Source organism: Amphiura filiformis, chromosome 18 (genome assembly GCF_039555335.1).
Source record: "Amphiura filiformis chromosome 18, Afil_fr2py, whole genome shotgun sequence".
Taxonomy (NCBI): Eukaryota; Metazoa; Echinodermata; class Ophiuroidea; order Amphilepidida; family Amphiuridae; genus Amphiura; species Amphiura filiformis.
The window spans coordinates 49,352,225-49,366,981 of record NC_092645.1 but is presented as its reverse complement, the minus strand read 5'-3'; the positions used below and the strand labels follow the sequence as shown (position 1 = coordinate 49,366,981).

Genomic DNA, 14,757 nt, shown 5'->3' with positions numbered 1-14,757 from the left:
CTCAATGCAAACTTTTAGACTAGGGTTTATTGATTTTATTTTCATAGGTGACTGCACACCCAGCACTCTTTGTATACTCATCTCCTTCAATACACTCATAAACTGTTGTCCAATGTCATCATCCACTTCAGATACTTGACTGAAGTACCAAGTATAGCAATTACTTGCGTTGGAGTCACTCAACCGTGTCCCTCATTTGGAGACATTTGAGTAGATTCTATTCTAAATGTTTGCGTTGCTCAGAGCCAGCATGGGGATTAGCCATAGTAAAAAAAACTGGAGCTGTATGACAAACATTTCTATAGACTATAGGTACAAGCTTATTATCCTCTTCGACGATAGGATTAATGATTAGTAATTGGCACTAGAAAATGTGACATATGTAGCACCCGACTTATAGGTACCTTTTGCTTTAACGGGTCACAAATACACAAATCCACTCACTGTACTATGCGAGTTGCTAGTTTACAAATTATCCTCAGGTGAGCAAGCATGCATAATAAGTTGATTGACCCTGGTACGAATCCCAGCAGTTATATGACGGCGCGTGGCTTGTCTTGACGATGCGGAAGGAGCCTACATGTTTGCGTATAATGAGACACTCTTGAATAGATTCATCAGGACTGATCCATATAACTGTATATTTTTTCATAATATAGTCCAGGTTAAACACACTAAGGTGCAGATGTTCTGATGGCTACCAGCTATCTTTCTCAATGCTACTGTTGATGTGATGATCGTTGAACAGCTGTTGTTGATCACTGTTGCCAGACGATATCTCCATCAACAGGTCGTCAAAGATATGACTTAGATTATATTGGCCCTCATCTCGGTTCATTGTGGTGTCTTGCTTTCTGATGGTGATGGCCTCCTCTATCCATCTTGTGTATTTATCACTCTCTTAATTTCCAACAATATTTGCTTCCTTCACCTTCATGGCATGTATTCTTTTCTTTTACTATTTGAGATTTGAGATAAGGCGACGAAAAAAAGAAACCCTGTTCTACGGGCGGACGGACCTTTCAAGTAGGGTCGGTCGGCCTTTTTTCTTTTTTGGAAATGACCCAAAAAATCATCAAAATCTGTAAATAATTTGCAATTTGAGAAAATACAAAAACAAAAAATTTGTTCCTGAAATTTCCGAAATTTGGGTCGGCATTCATTTGTCCAGGAATTTTTTTCCCCAATTTGTTCAAAATGTGGGTCGGTCGGGCCCGTAGAACAGGGTTTTCTTTTTCGTCGCCTAAAGGCACTTTATAAATCTCTATATAATTATAATTATTATTGAGTTCAAGAACATTTAGAAGCTCATCATATGTCTATACCTTTTCCAATTCTTCTCTGGCCTCTCTAGCTTCTTGTTCCGCTACAGTTAGATCACCCAGCTTTTCTTCCAACTACAATTAAGAAATATAATCATTAGTGTTTAGTTAGTCTTTTAACCCCCTGAGCACTACCTGCCGATCTAACATTGCTTCTGATTGGTCAATTACATGATACTTTCACTTTAATCACCAATCAGAATTGTGCTTTGCAAATAATTCACCCCATTTTTTTTGCGTGGGGAAATTATTCTAACAATGTTGCTGATTGGTCCAATTGATAATGAAAACTTCTTTTGGCCAATTGGCAGGTAGTTCTTATGGGGTTAAAATGAAATGAGGAGCTGTAGAACAGGTCATTCCACTTAAAATCCACACTATTCCTGTTGAAGATGTTGGAAATATCGTTCAACAGAGGAGTATGAATTTCAAATTGAATGAACACATTAGGCAGCTCCATTTGAATTTCATACACCCACTGATAAAGATTCAACCTGAATCTTCCACAGAAGGAAAGTGAGCTTCAGATAAGAGTTGTTAATGTGCTAATTCCATTTGAAATTCATACTCCACCTGTGGGAGATATTTCCAAAATCTTCCACAGAGGGAGTGTGGACTTTAGTAAAAGATATCTAGTAACACATTTATTTTATTGATGAAACTTTTAGAACACTGAGATTTTTGTTGTTCTTTTATTTATTTATATTTTATTTATAACATTCGGCCGAAGCCAGGCTAAACCCAATAGTGCCCAGAGGCTACTAAATTCAAGGGATGCCTCCAGATATGACGGGACAGGGATATGGGAAGAGGTCCGATTTTAGAAGCAGGAGGAAAACCGAGCACCCGGAGAAAAACCTGCGAGGACGAGCATGGATCGGCAACCAAACTCACATGTGGCACTGCGGGGAATTGAACCCGGGCCACAGTGGTGAGAAGAGAGTGAGAAGACCACTACACTAACCCGCCCTCCCAATTCTCTGGTGAGAATTTAATAAGAATACTTTTAACAGACATCGATGCACTGTTTCCCATTTGTGTACATCCATATCAAAACAATGCACTTTTCCGCTGCTACATTTATACACGTGTCTCTTTTTACATAATAGCTAAATACCAGACTCATCTCATGTGGAGGTCACTTCAAATCATCCCCACATCACATGATTTAGGAATGTTCTCTGTATATTGATGTACACTCATATTCTATGCTAGGACCAGGACATCACAAGATACATGTATTATAGCAACAATACTCTCAGTAAAATTTTACCATACCTCCGTTTGTCTTTTCATCAACTCTTGAAGTTGTTCCTCTTTACTCTTCACCTGTGTGCTTAAATCTTCTTTGATTCGCTTTCTCTATCCCTTTCCTGCAAAACATTAATATAATTAATATATACTAGTAAATGTAGGCATCAATAGAGTGTCTTATAGGACAGCATTCAAACGTTATAAAAGTGCTTGTCATTTATTCCAATGTCATGGGGGATATATCACACCATTTGTTGGCCAACAAAAACAGCACTGCTACCCCAACACCCCACTGTATACCTGAGTGGGGCATGCATAAAGTATCTTGTCCAAAAGCAAAAGATGTTAGTCCTGATAGGGTTCCACCTACAACTTTATGATCATGAGCCGCTACAACACCGTGCTATAAAATCGGGTAGGATTGAGCAACCCCCTAAAAAAAAACATCCCTAATATTCCTTTTGCTTCAAATCACAAAAATATCTTTACACCAAAATATTGGTGTATACGTACACTAGGGTGGGGCGAAAAACACTTTTTTCTCGGATCGACTTGGAACTCTCGGAGAATTTTACTGGGGTACATACTAGTATTGTGCTGAAATATCAGTAAGATCGGAGCATGTTTCGCCCAGGCAGTAGATTTTCAAAAAATTCCCTACTTATTTGCTATTTCTTACTGTATAACTCTATATAGAGAAGTAGGGATAACCAGGGAAAAGTAGACATTCAGATGAAATCATAGCCAATATTAAACACTTCGGGTAGTTCGTTTGGACGCTCTAGAACATCTCCAAATAGCAAGCAGTCTCCAATTTGTTACCATTATTTTTTGCTAAAGACATATATCTGTATTCAAATATTGATGTTATTTAAGTTGCTAAATTAAGGGGTACGGGTAGCATTGTGGAGCATTTTCCCAGTTCTACTCAGTCAAATTTAACAAATTTAGTCTTGTTACATAGATATGAGCTGCACAAGTACAAACAATACATGAGGTATGATTTTAGAGCAGCTCTGACTTGACCAGGGGTTAAAAGGTCATGTGACATCTGATATGCAGTAATTTTCAACGCCATGTGATCTTTTGACCTCTGGTCAAATCATGGTGTGATAGCAAACTAAAAAAAAATGCAAATAGCATGAGTATACAGAAAGGCAGTTTGCATGTAAACACTGCATGACAAGTTTAGTGCCGTGTACACTCAGATGAGCGAAGTTGCCAGGTTTGAACACTCTGCCGGCATCAGCCGAATTCAAGCTTGCCCAGAAGACTCAGGAATGGGACTTTCCTATATCTGGAATTTAATAACGTTGTTGGACAGGTAAAACTCCTATCTACGTATGGCCCTTGAACATGTTTAAAACAAAAGTGAAAAGTGGTTACATAGGCGGTTTTGTTTTAAACATGTTCAGGGGCCAGTGACGATAATCTAAGGTATGCTGCATATCATACTGACCTCGTGAAGAATCCTTTCCCTTTCTGATTTGATCTGTGTCTCCATTTCCTCATAAAGTCTGTGGACTTCTGTCTCATGGGCCATTGTACGACTGTTACATACAAAAATTGACAAGGAAAAACAATTGTCACAAGTTATAATCAATCAATAGCGGAATTGCTGACCAGGGGACCTCAAGCTATATACTTACATCCTGAGAGCATATTCCAGTTTCCCAGTGCTATTCCTTTTAATTACTTCTGTTAACACTGATATTTTGTAAATTATAAGAAAAAATTGAACAAACTATACCCTAAAAACTTGTTCTTGTCCGAGCAACATGTTACTAGGCACATATGCTTATTAACAATTTTTAAAAGTATTCCAATTGGAATCCACATGCCCCCAATGGAAGACATGTCATAGTCTTCCACACAGGGAGTGTGAATTTCAAATGGGGTTACCTAAATGGGTGGCTCCATTTGAAATCCATACTCCCTGTGTAGAAGATTAAGGTCATATGTCATCCATAGGGTGTATGGATTTCAATCGGAATAGACTATTATACCGTTACTTACGTTCTGAGTGCATTCTCCAGTTCCCCAGCGCTATTCCTTGCTTTGATTATATCCGCTGATGCTTTGTGTACAAAATCCTCAAAGAATCCTATCAATTCTGGTTCATTCTTCTTCATATTCATCCATAACTCCTTGACAGTCTGCTCTTGCCTGCAATTACATAAATAAGATGAGGTCAAAGGTCATGCCAGAGTATAATGCTAGCAGGCCAATATGGGCCTATCGGGCTATTCCAGAAATTAATAGCACCCCCTTATAGAAGGAAAACAGATTTTTACAGAAAATATTGGGAATTTGCCACTTGTCCCAGGCAATATTAAGTATGTTGTACCTTCCCATCACTGTATATCCCCTGGTGTCCACACATACATAGGGTGTGTTTCAATTGATTCCTATGCCTTCTATAACATTTCTGAAGAAACATGGCCCTTTTTCTTGGAAATTCCTGTATCTTCTATAGGGGTGTCCCACTCATTTCTGGAATTCTCTTTTTCCTTGGCGTACGGACCAGAGCCCCCTATACAACTTCTTGTTGGAGATTCGCCACTCCTCCCCAACAACAAGTCTGTTTGACCTAAATTCCCAGCACTTGGTGTATGGCGTACCCATTTAAATACACCTGGGTAGAGAACCATCAGAGGCAAATTAAAGGGTCTTGCCTTAATGCATAACACATTGTCACTACCAGGGTTCAAGCCTACATCCTTCCGATCAGAGTCGAAGTCTGTATCGCTGCGGCACAGTTGATTTCCACAATTTGGCTAAATATTAAAATTCCACTTTTATGGCCAGTTCTAGTTCCAATTAAACGTTTAGGATTGGGCTGTATATACGATATGTTTCATTGGGCAAAACAGGCTAATATTTTTAATCCCAAAAAATTAGTGCTGTATTTTTCTGGAGTCGAGAGTGGTTCACAACAAAAAGAGCATAATATTTTGCAGTGTTCATTTACAAACATAACCAAAGCTCTCAGTTGGGAGACGATGACAGTTTCCGTCAAATTACTCACTCATCAAATATTCCCTCTGCTCCCAGGTTCCTCATAGTTTTGGAGTATTCATGATCCAGGTTTTCAGCTCCAAGTTCATCCTCTTCAAAATCTTCTGATTCTATCATGGCCTGCTGCATAGCCTTGAATTGGACTCCGAGGTAACCACCTGCACGTATGAAGAGAAAAAAAACTCATAAAATATTAGATTGTTTGATGGCATGTACATGTAGAACTGTATTCATTTTTAAACAAAGTTGAACATTGTTATCTTAAATCTTGTTTGCATCAACTTGTATAATGACATTTTAAACATCAGAATTTTGCACACAAAAAATAAACAATAAAACAGCAGGTCCTAGATATTTTATCCTAGTTTTTAACAATTAATAAAAACATTATTTTTACTCAAGAATTTTTTTTTTGGTCTGAAAAAATTTGGGCCAAAACAAAAACAAAATTTTCTCCAAAAACGAGTATTTTTGTCCAAATTTGACTCACATATGAATTCATCAAGTCTTTGTCATTTTAAATATGTATACTTTTATATACGTTAGACCAAAAATTTAGCAGTTATGAGGCACGGCTCAAAGGTTTCCATAATTCAGACCACCCTTAAGGGGGTACTACACCCCTGGCCAATTTTGTGCCTATTTTTGCATTTTTCTCAAAAATTATAGCGTATTGGTGACAAGTAAGATATGTATATTATAGGGGCAAGGACTACAACTACTGCACTGGACATTTTATTTCAACATGGACAACAGTTGTGGAGTTACAGTCAAAAATGAGGGAAAACCAATATTTGATCAATAAATCAAGAACTACTTGCCTTGAGTTGCTGAATTTTCAGTGTAGTAGTTGTAGTGCTTGCCCTATAATATACATATCTTACTTGTCACCAATGCGCTATAATTTTGAGAAAATGCAAAATAGGCACAAATTGGCCAGGGGTGTAGTACTATTAAAAATTCAAAATATCCACTCACCAAACCCTTCATTGAACTCTTCCAGAGTCATATACTGATTACCATCATCATCCAGCAAGTCAAACACCTCTTCCAGTTGGTCTGCTGTCAACGGCAACTCCCCCACAAGATGCTGCATATCCCGCTTGGTAACAAAGCCTTTCTCCTCCTTATCGCATATTTTGAACATCCCCTTGGCTTTTTCTTCCACAATCATCTGGATCTCGTCATCAGTGAGAATCTTGTTGCCAAGGCCGAGCTTTTCTCTGTATTTTGCATCCATTGTTGCAGCGGATGTGTTTGATCACTGGGTTCAATTACTTTTGTTACTGTTTTCTTGATTTTTGTTCCCAATTTTTTTTGAAGTTCTTTCAAATAATGTTATATTAAACCTTCCAAATGGTCTTGTTTTACCAATTTTCAGCTAAAGTGTATTGTTTGGTTTACTGTTGTTGATGAAATGTTTAACTGGTTCTGGTACTGTTTGTTGTTTACTGATGTGTTTTGCTTTGGTATCTATATCTAGATATGTTTTCTGCTTTCTTTTAGTACTTGTTTTCTTTTTCTCCTAATTTTGTACTTTTGATTGTTGGAAGCTGTTATAACATTTCAAATTATAAATTCAAAATTCCATTCAGTTATAGATTGTGTAAGTTACAAAGATTTATGAGTTACTATTTTTATGATTTCTTCAAGAAAACTGGCAAGGCAAAATGATATGGAAGATTGCACAATAGAAGAAAATTCTTTGGTCAAAATATGTACTTTTGGTCCTTTACCAAATTTAAGTGTGTGTGTTTCTACTTTGATAATTCTGAAATAAATAAAATATACAATTTGATACAATTTTCTTTACAATTTTAAATATATATAAATCTATTCATATACTATGTAATTTCTATGTCATATAAGGCACATGAGACGAGGGAATCCCTACAAATATTTACATTTTTCAATTAATGACATCGGTTTGTACTGTTATTGTGTGCTTTGATGTGAGTGTACTGCATGTACATGTGTTGACCAATGTTAGTCACTTTGGAAGACAGTAATGTGATCAGTTACTTGAAATGAAAATATAATTTATTTTAAGTTCATATACAATTGGTCATCAATTCGGTAGACTGCAGGTGCAAGTAAAAATATGTTTGTGCACTTGTACGCACACTATCTTGGAAGACGATGTCTAATTTGGAAGCCCAAAAGTTGCAAAGGCACAATGGTGAAAAGTCTGATGACACACAGTTTCTACATCATTTCAGTTCAGTTATCTACAGTTCCCATTAACTGTTACCTTACCATCAGCTGTGTATCTGTAACATGATATTAAAACAGCAGTAATGTTCTCCAATAGCAGTTTCTTTCATCTATGTTGACCTTCAGCTCCTAATTGCAGACAGATTCAAGACATATGTTTCCTTAAGTATGATATTTACTGTTCTGTCAATATCATGCTGCTTCCAGGGAGTGCATTACCCTTCGCGTACATGTACTTTGCATGTCAAAATCTGTTTACAAGTACTGTAGATGTAAAGCATTTGTATCCACAAATAACCAGCAGTGAAATTTGTAGTGAAGAAAACAATCCTGATCGAAATTCAACTTTTCAACATTCTCACCATAAATGTCGAATTGCGTTCATTTGTGCGATGAAAGTTTCTCAGATTCAGCAACAATCCTGGTATAATTCTACTCCTTGACAGTATTGTTTTAAGCCACTTTTTTTTACTTTGACAGTTCCAGATGAACAAGTATCAAACTGAATACAAACCGTGCAATACACATGTTGATATATCATGTCCATATGGTATCGGCGTAATTTCCAGACTCGTCGCATTTCCTGCTGTATATTCCTGTTATGTGTCCATAGTTGCTATGCTGACATCAAGTATATTCCTGTAGTAATGAGAATAATAACAACTTGTTTAAACAATACATTCCATTGTTTTCTTTGACAAGTAAACTTACAACATCTCCCCAATAGTCACAAGCATGTATGATTGTGATGGCTTGGAGTGAGAATGCTTACTGTCTGTGTAAAACAACAAGACCTTATGTGCCGGTATGGCTTCAGCTATATATAATATTTAAAAACAGCAAAATATTTGCCTGCTCCGTTAATTTTCACTATTTTTTCTACAATTTTAAGTATCTCAGTGAAACAAGGTCACAAAAGTACTTGAATATACAAGGCCAGGTTATGTATCATGCCTAAAACTAGTCTCATACTTAAACATTTAAGCAAGAATGTTTGAGAAAAATAAAAGCTTAAAATATCAAGCACACAAAATTTATCCATTTTTTAAACACAATGTAGTTCTTAAATCCACAGCTGTGCAGAGAGTTAGCATACACAATAAAAATACAATATAAAATTTCATCTGGAATTTTATTAAATACTGGTAATAGAAATATTGAATGCATTGTTATATCTGCGGATAAGAGGTATATTATTGGCAAAAGTGCTATGGCACCAATTAGGTTCTCTATAAATATTTCATTTGCAACATTGAGTTTGGAGAATGGAGATATCAGATTACACGGCAATTTTATTTTATGTACTAAATGTTTGGAATTAAACAAATATTATCCTGTTTTGCCAAATGAAACATAGCTAAATCCTACTCCTTTAGTCAGTCCTAACTGGCAATAAAAGTCAAATTTCAAGATTTGGTCAATTTGAGGTAAAATGGTCCAAAAACATGCAATTTTGCATGTTTTCAAAATTGTAAGACTTGGCACAAGTCTAAGCATTCAAAATCTTGAGTATAGGCTAAGTGTTAGCTCATAATTTTAATATCACATGTTATTCTTGCTTATTGGTTATGAAAAAGATTGGAAAATGTGTTTTCCAAATATTAGAATGCATAACTTGAAATTAGTCTTTGTTCAAGTCTTTGGGCCTGATTGTCACAGAATACGAAAAAGGTCGAAAAACACCCTCAAAACGCATGTTTTTGGCCCTTATTTCTAAAAATTGACCAAATATTACAATTTGACTTTTATTGCCAGTTAGGACTAGCTAAAGGATTAGGATTAAGCTATGTTTCATTTGGCAAAACTGCATAATATTTTTAATCCAAAAAAATTAGTTACCATATTTTCAATATAATTCACTAATCACTATCAGAGCATAACATGTAAATCAATATTAAATAAAATACGTCGCTATGTGAAAGGGACTAATGTCAATTTCGCCGTTCAAATGACAAATACGTCACGCAAATACGTCAGTATGTGAAAAGAACAAAACAGCAATTTTGCGTGCATTGACAGAGTCGCGCAAATCGTCAGTATGTGAAACGGCAAATTCTTCAAATTGCAGATACGATATACTGGGCTTGCGCAGTATAGGTGATCGGCAAATACGTCGTTATGTGATGCAGACATTTCAGGGTTTTGTATGTACGACATAATTAAAAATGTTTAAAATGTCGAATACGTCAGTATGTGATACGGCCGACGATTTATTGGCCAAACACTTGCTAATTTGTGGGCACAATTTTGTTAAAAAAATCTTGTTATGGGGCATTTTGGCTGAATGAGTTAACTTGTTCAGGGGGCGTTTTTAAGCAATTTTGTCACACATATTAACAGTATCATACTTTAAACAATGTTCATAAATTTGTTTTTGTACCATATGGTATAGCTGTTCTGCTGAAATGCAACTGAAAATAGGCTATATAAATACTACTGTGATGTGTAATTTAGTAAAAAAAATCAATATCAAATCCTATTTTTTTGACAGATGTCACTATTTGCTATTTTGTTGTCACGGAAACCAACATATCACTAAACACTACATATGTATGTAATTTCTATTAATCAAAAATTAGCCATTTATTTGGAATCATTTCAAATTATTTGAACTATTCAAGGGGAGTGGTATTTTTTTTAATTACTGCTGTACATGTACAATACATGCATGTATATTGCACATTTTAGTGGGGCTCTATCTGGCCGAACCCTACTCTTATACATGTACTTTGTTTCCCTTTACATTGTATATAATAGGCAAGACAAAATAATTGTGGAATTAGAATCATTAGAATGGTGTACCCACAGACCCCAGTTTGGCATTGCACCTATGCCAGATAACATTATTTAGAGGTTAAAATAACTGCGCATCAGTTATTTGGAGGGCATTGTGAAAAATCTAAACATTTTGCCTTTGGAACTGAGGGGATATTCTGAAGTCAGAAGCAAAATGTTTAGATTTTTCACAATGCCAGGCATATTGCCGATGCACAGTTATTAACCTCATTCATAACCGTCACTTTCATCTCTTCACTTTAATACAAAATAACACAAAATTTTCCTAAAAGTAATAAATTTTTACGTTTTTTTACGATCAGGCTAAAACAGGACAACCAATAACAGAGGTGCAAATCACAATCTGTGCAAATATAGTAGGTAGCGCACAATCTAAATTCGGCAGCCAGCGCTCTCGCAATTTGTTAGACGCACAACACAGCACACGCGGAGGTTACTAATATTTACCCTGATGGCGCAGAGGTTCACTGTCGAATATTGGTAACCACGTTCAGCGTTTGCATTTTGGCAAATAAATAAAAATGATTGGATCGCATGTATCGCATGAATTTGAAATTAAATATAATACTGGAACTAAAATTTTGCAACTCATTTTACTATGGATTGGATTGGACTGGATTTTGGGAATTCCCGCCTATTTATCAGGCGCACCACTGCTCAGCAGTGTGCCTACTTTGAAGTTCAATATCTACATGTGTCACAATGTCTTTTAAAAAAAGTAAAAACACATCAGAATTATCATTATTACCTCATAATTTGTATGCAAAGAATTTAAAATAATTACAACTAACAAATTATGACATGTAGGCCTCAATTCCAACTATGTATCCATCAGTTGAAGCTGTATACTTTAACCAATGCATAATCTTTGTAACATTTCCTAGAATTACAGATTTTCAAATGAAACCTAGTACGCACATCATAGTGACGTACACATGTTATAAAGTGTAAATCATATACCACTTGAAAATCAAACAATTGATGGTAGGCCGGGAGTGCTTAAACATATGGTGTTTTTAATTTGAACTATATCAGCAAATATAGCTTTTTTTAGTTTTATTAATTTTATTAAATTTTGAGTTTTATTAAATATTGAGTTTGGTTAATATTTCAAAGTGCAATTTGAGAGCAAAAAAAAAATTAAGTGATAATATAAAATTGGGAAACTTGGTGAATGTATCCCCCCCCCCCGCCCGACCCTGACGGACATGCATAAATTCACAGGTTCAAGGGGGGGCAAAGTCTAAGGGCTGTGCAATAACTATGAGCCCCCCCCCCCCGGGGTAACATTTCCAAACGGCTCGCCAAAAATCGCTTGCTCCCCCCTCTCGGCCTGCCAAAAATCGCTTGCCCCAACCTCCCGGCTCGCCAAAAATTCTTTGCCCCCCCTTGAACATGCCAAATTTTTGGGATCCCAAATTGCAAACCTTAAGGGCTGGGGTATGAACGTTTGGACAGTATTTATTTTGAGACATTAGAGCACATCAGACATATCGAATTGCATTCTGAATACAAGAATGTCATTCTGATATCAAATAATTTTGATTTTTGAAATTAGCAATTTAATACATTATTTTATGGCAAATTATTAAAATTGATATTTTTGATATTTAACAGTACTTGAAGTAGACTTTATAAATCTGATGATTGATACTTAAAGTGTATGTAGGTGGGATGAAAAGCCGACGATCAATTGAAAATTTTGACCTTTATTGAAGATATGGATTTTTTCCCCAAAACACCAAAAAAAATTAGGTCTTTTGGGAAAAAAATCCATATCTTCAATATGAAAGGTCAAAATTTTCAATTGACCGTCGGCTTTTCCTCCTGCTACATACACTTTAAGAATATATCATTAGATTTATATAATTTACATCGAGGACTGTTATATATCAAAAATTTGAAAATATCAATTTTTTATAATTTGTCATAAAATTTGTATTATATTGTGATTTTCAAAAATGAAAATTATTTGATATCAGAAAGACATGCTTCAGATTCAGAATGCAATTCGATAGGTCTGAGGTGCTCATGCCCACAAAAATACTGTCGAAACGCAATAAACGCTAATTTTAGATCCCTTAAATGGTCTAGATGTATGTTGCGAGCGCAACAAGGAGGAAAATTTGCATATTTAAGCGTTTCCGTACTGTTTTCCTAAGCCTTTTTAGAGCATTTTATTAAAAAGGCACCCCATGAATGCGTGCCAAAATCGCCTGCCCCCCCCCCCTCTCGGCTTGCCAGAAATTGCTTGCCACCCCCCCTTTCGGCTCCCCAAAAATTTCTTGCCCCCCCCCCCCAATTTTACCCTCCCCTGGGCTCATAATTATTGAACAGCCCCCTAAGCAATCAAAATTTGTAGTATAGGATTTAAGTTTGATCATAAATTTAATATTTTATGTTAATTTTGATAATTGATTATATAATAAGAAAATGCATTTTCCAAAATATAAAATGCATCACCTGAAATTAGTCTTAGTACAAGTCTTTGGGCTTGATTGGCACAGCATACGAAAAACAACCTAGAAACACACATTTTGGCCCTTCTTTCCAAAAATTTGATGAATATTTGAATAATACTGTTATTGCCAGTTTATTTTTAGAACTAAAAGATTATGATTTCTTGGCAAAATAGGAAAATATCTTTTTAATCCAAAAATAGTTTAGTTCCGTATTTTGTTGGAATTGATCTGAGTGGCATTGACATCTCTGGCTATCCCCTCCCTCCACCTTGTGGGTAAAGTAGGGAGTGCAGGGAGCCTTGTAAACACCACTGCTTCTGTAGCCAGGATTTATTTTGAGAGGTGGGTGGATTTTCAAAAGTGGACCTTTTTTCCCAAAAGGGGACCTTTTCCCAAATGTTGGAACTTATTTTGCCCAAGAAAACATAAAGAACCTTATTTTTTTGCTTTGCTTTGCTCGCAAATGGGCAATTTTTTTGACTTAAAAAGCAAAAGAAACCCGTATTTAAAAAAAAAAAATTGTTATTCACTTGCAGCGCACAAAGTGGACCTTTCTGGCCTTTGGCGACTTGGGGGGAGTTGAGGGGAAACTGCCCCCATCGCACCTGCCCCTTCTGATACACATTCCCATTTGTTATTAACCCACATCAGTGCTAAATATCAACTGTTTTGTATAATAATTTGGGAGTGAAAGCATTGTTTGGTCAACAAGTAATTTTCAATTAAATTAAATGCAATATTACAAGTGTTGTGCAACAGCTTGGGTGTTATTTTAGTTGCATTATGCAATAGTCCGGATTGATTATTGATAAAATGGTAACATGTTCCACTTCACTCAACAGACTACAAATATCATTAGCTATGATATTGCGATATTATTCTCATGATATCGCCAGGCCCGTATCTCGCGATTTTACAAATGCGCGTGCAGGCTTTGAGACAAACCTTTTTTTTTTGCCTTATGCTCCTGAAATGTCAGTTGGTTTGTCTTTTTAAACCTAAATTTTGGATGTTATACATATTAAAAAGTTTTTAACAGGTTGGGAAATAAGTGGGGGCCAGGGGCCATTTAGCCTCTGGTTCATTGAAAATAGACCCTGGTTCCCTGTGAACCAGGTCCGGCGCTTCTAATTTCCCAGCTTGGTTTTTAACATTTTTTTTAAAACACATTGTAGCCTGCTAGACATTAAGCTGAAAGCAGTGTATTAAACTCAAAATAGGTCATTTTATATGAAACTGTATCTCTTTAAGTAGAGCTGTATTTGAATGGGTCTTCAACTTTGTCAATACTGTTGTTTTCCTTGGTTTTTTTTTGCCAAATTTTCATTTCAAAATGACTATTTTATTGACTTATCCTTCACTTTTGTCAATTATTAAATTATTAAAACACTTCCACAGGGATCACTGAATGGGCCTTTCAATATTAAAACAAATTGTGAAATGTATTATCTGTATATATGGGAATATGGCAAACAATTATATAATCTATTTTGTAATTAGCACAGCCTGATGCAGGACCATGAACCAAAAATCAATATGAACAGAAATCACACTCAATAATATCACACGTTTAGTCTTCCTACACACAAATATATGCACATGAAAATGGCCATTGTTTTTCCTGTCTAGTTATTGATTTGTCAAATTATATGTATAACTTTCTTGGCAACTCCTATGCACCCACTTTTCAA

General features: G+C 35.8%; 1 protein-coding gene across 1 annotated transcript in view; it reads right to left on the bottom strand.

Moving 5' to 3' along the window:
- LOC140138765 (EF-hand calcium-binding domain-containing protein 4B-like) overlaps positions 1-14,757 on the bottom strand; it is a 79,047-nt gene that overhangs the window by 52,307 nt on the left and 11,983 nt on the right. The window contains 7 exon segments of the mRNA XM_072160531.1: positions 1,326-1,397; positions 2,601-2,679; positions 2,682-2,695; positions 4,036-4,126; positions 4,593-4,742; positions 5,605-5,752; positions 6,573-8,447. Coding sequence (XP_072016632.1) covers positions 1,326-1,397; positions 2,601-2,679; positions 2,682-2,695; positions 4,036-4,126; positions 4,593-4,742; positions 5,605-5,752; positions 6,573-6,834 — 816 coding nt within the window. The 5' untranslated portion in view covers positions 6,835-8,447.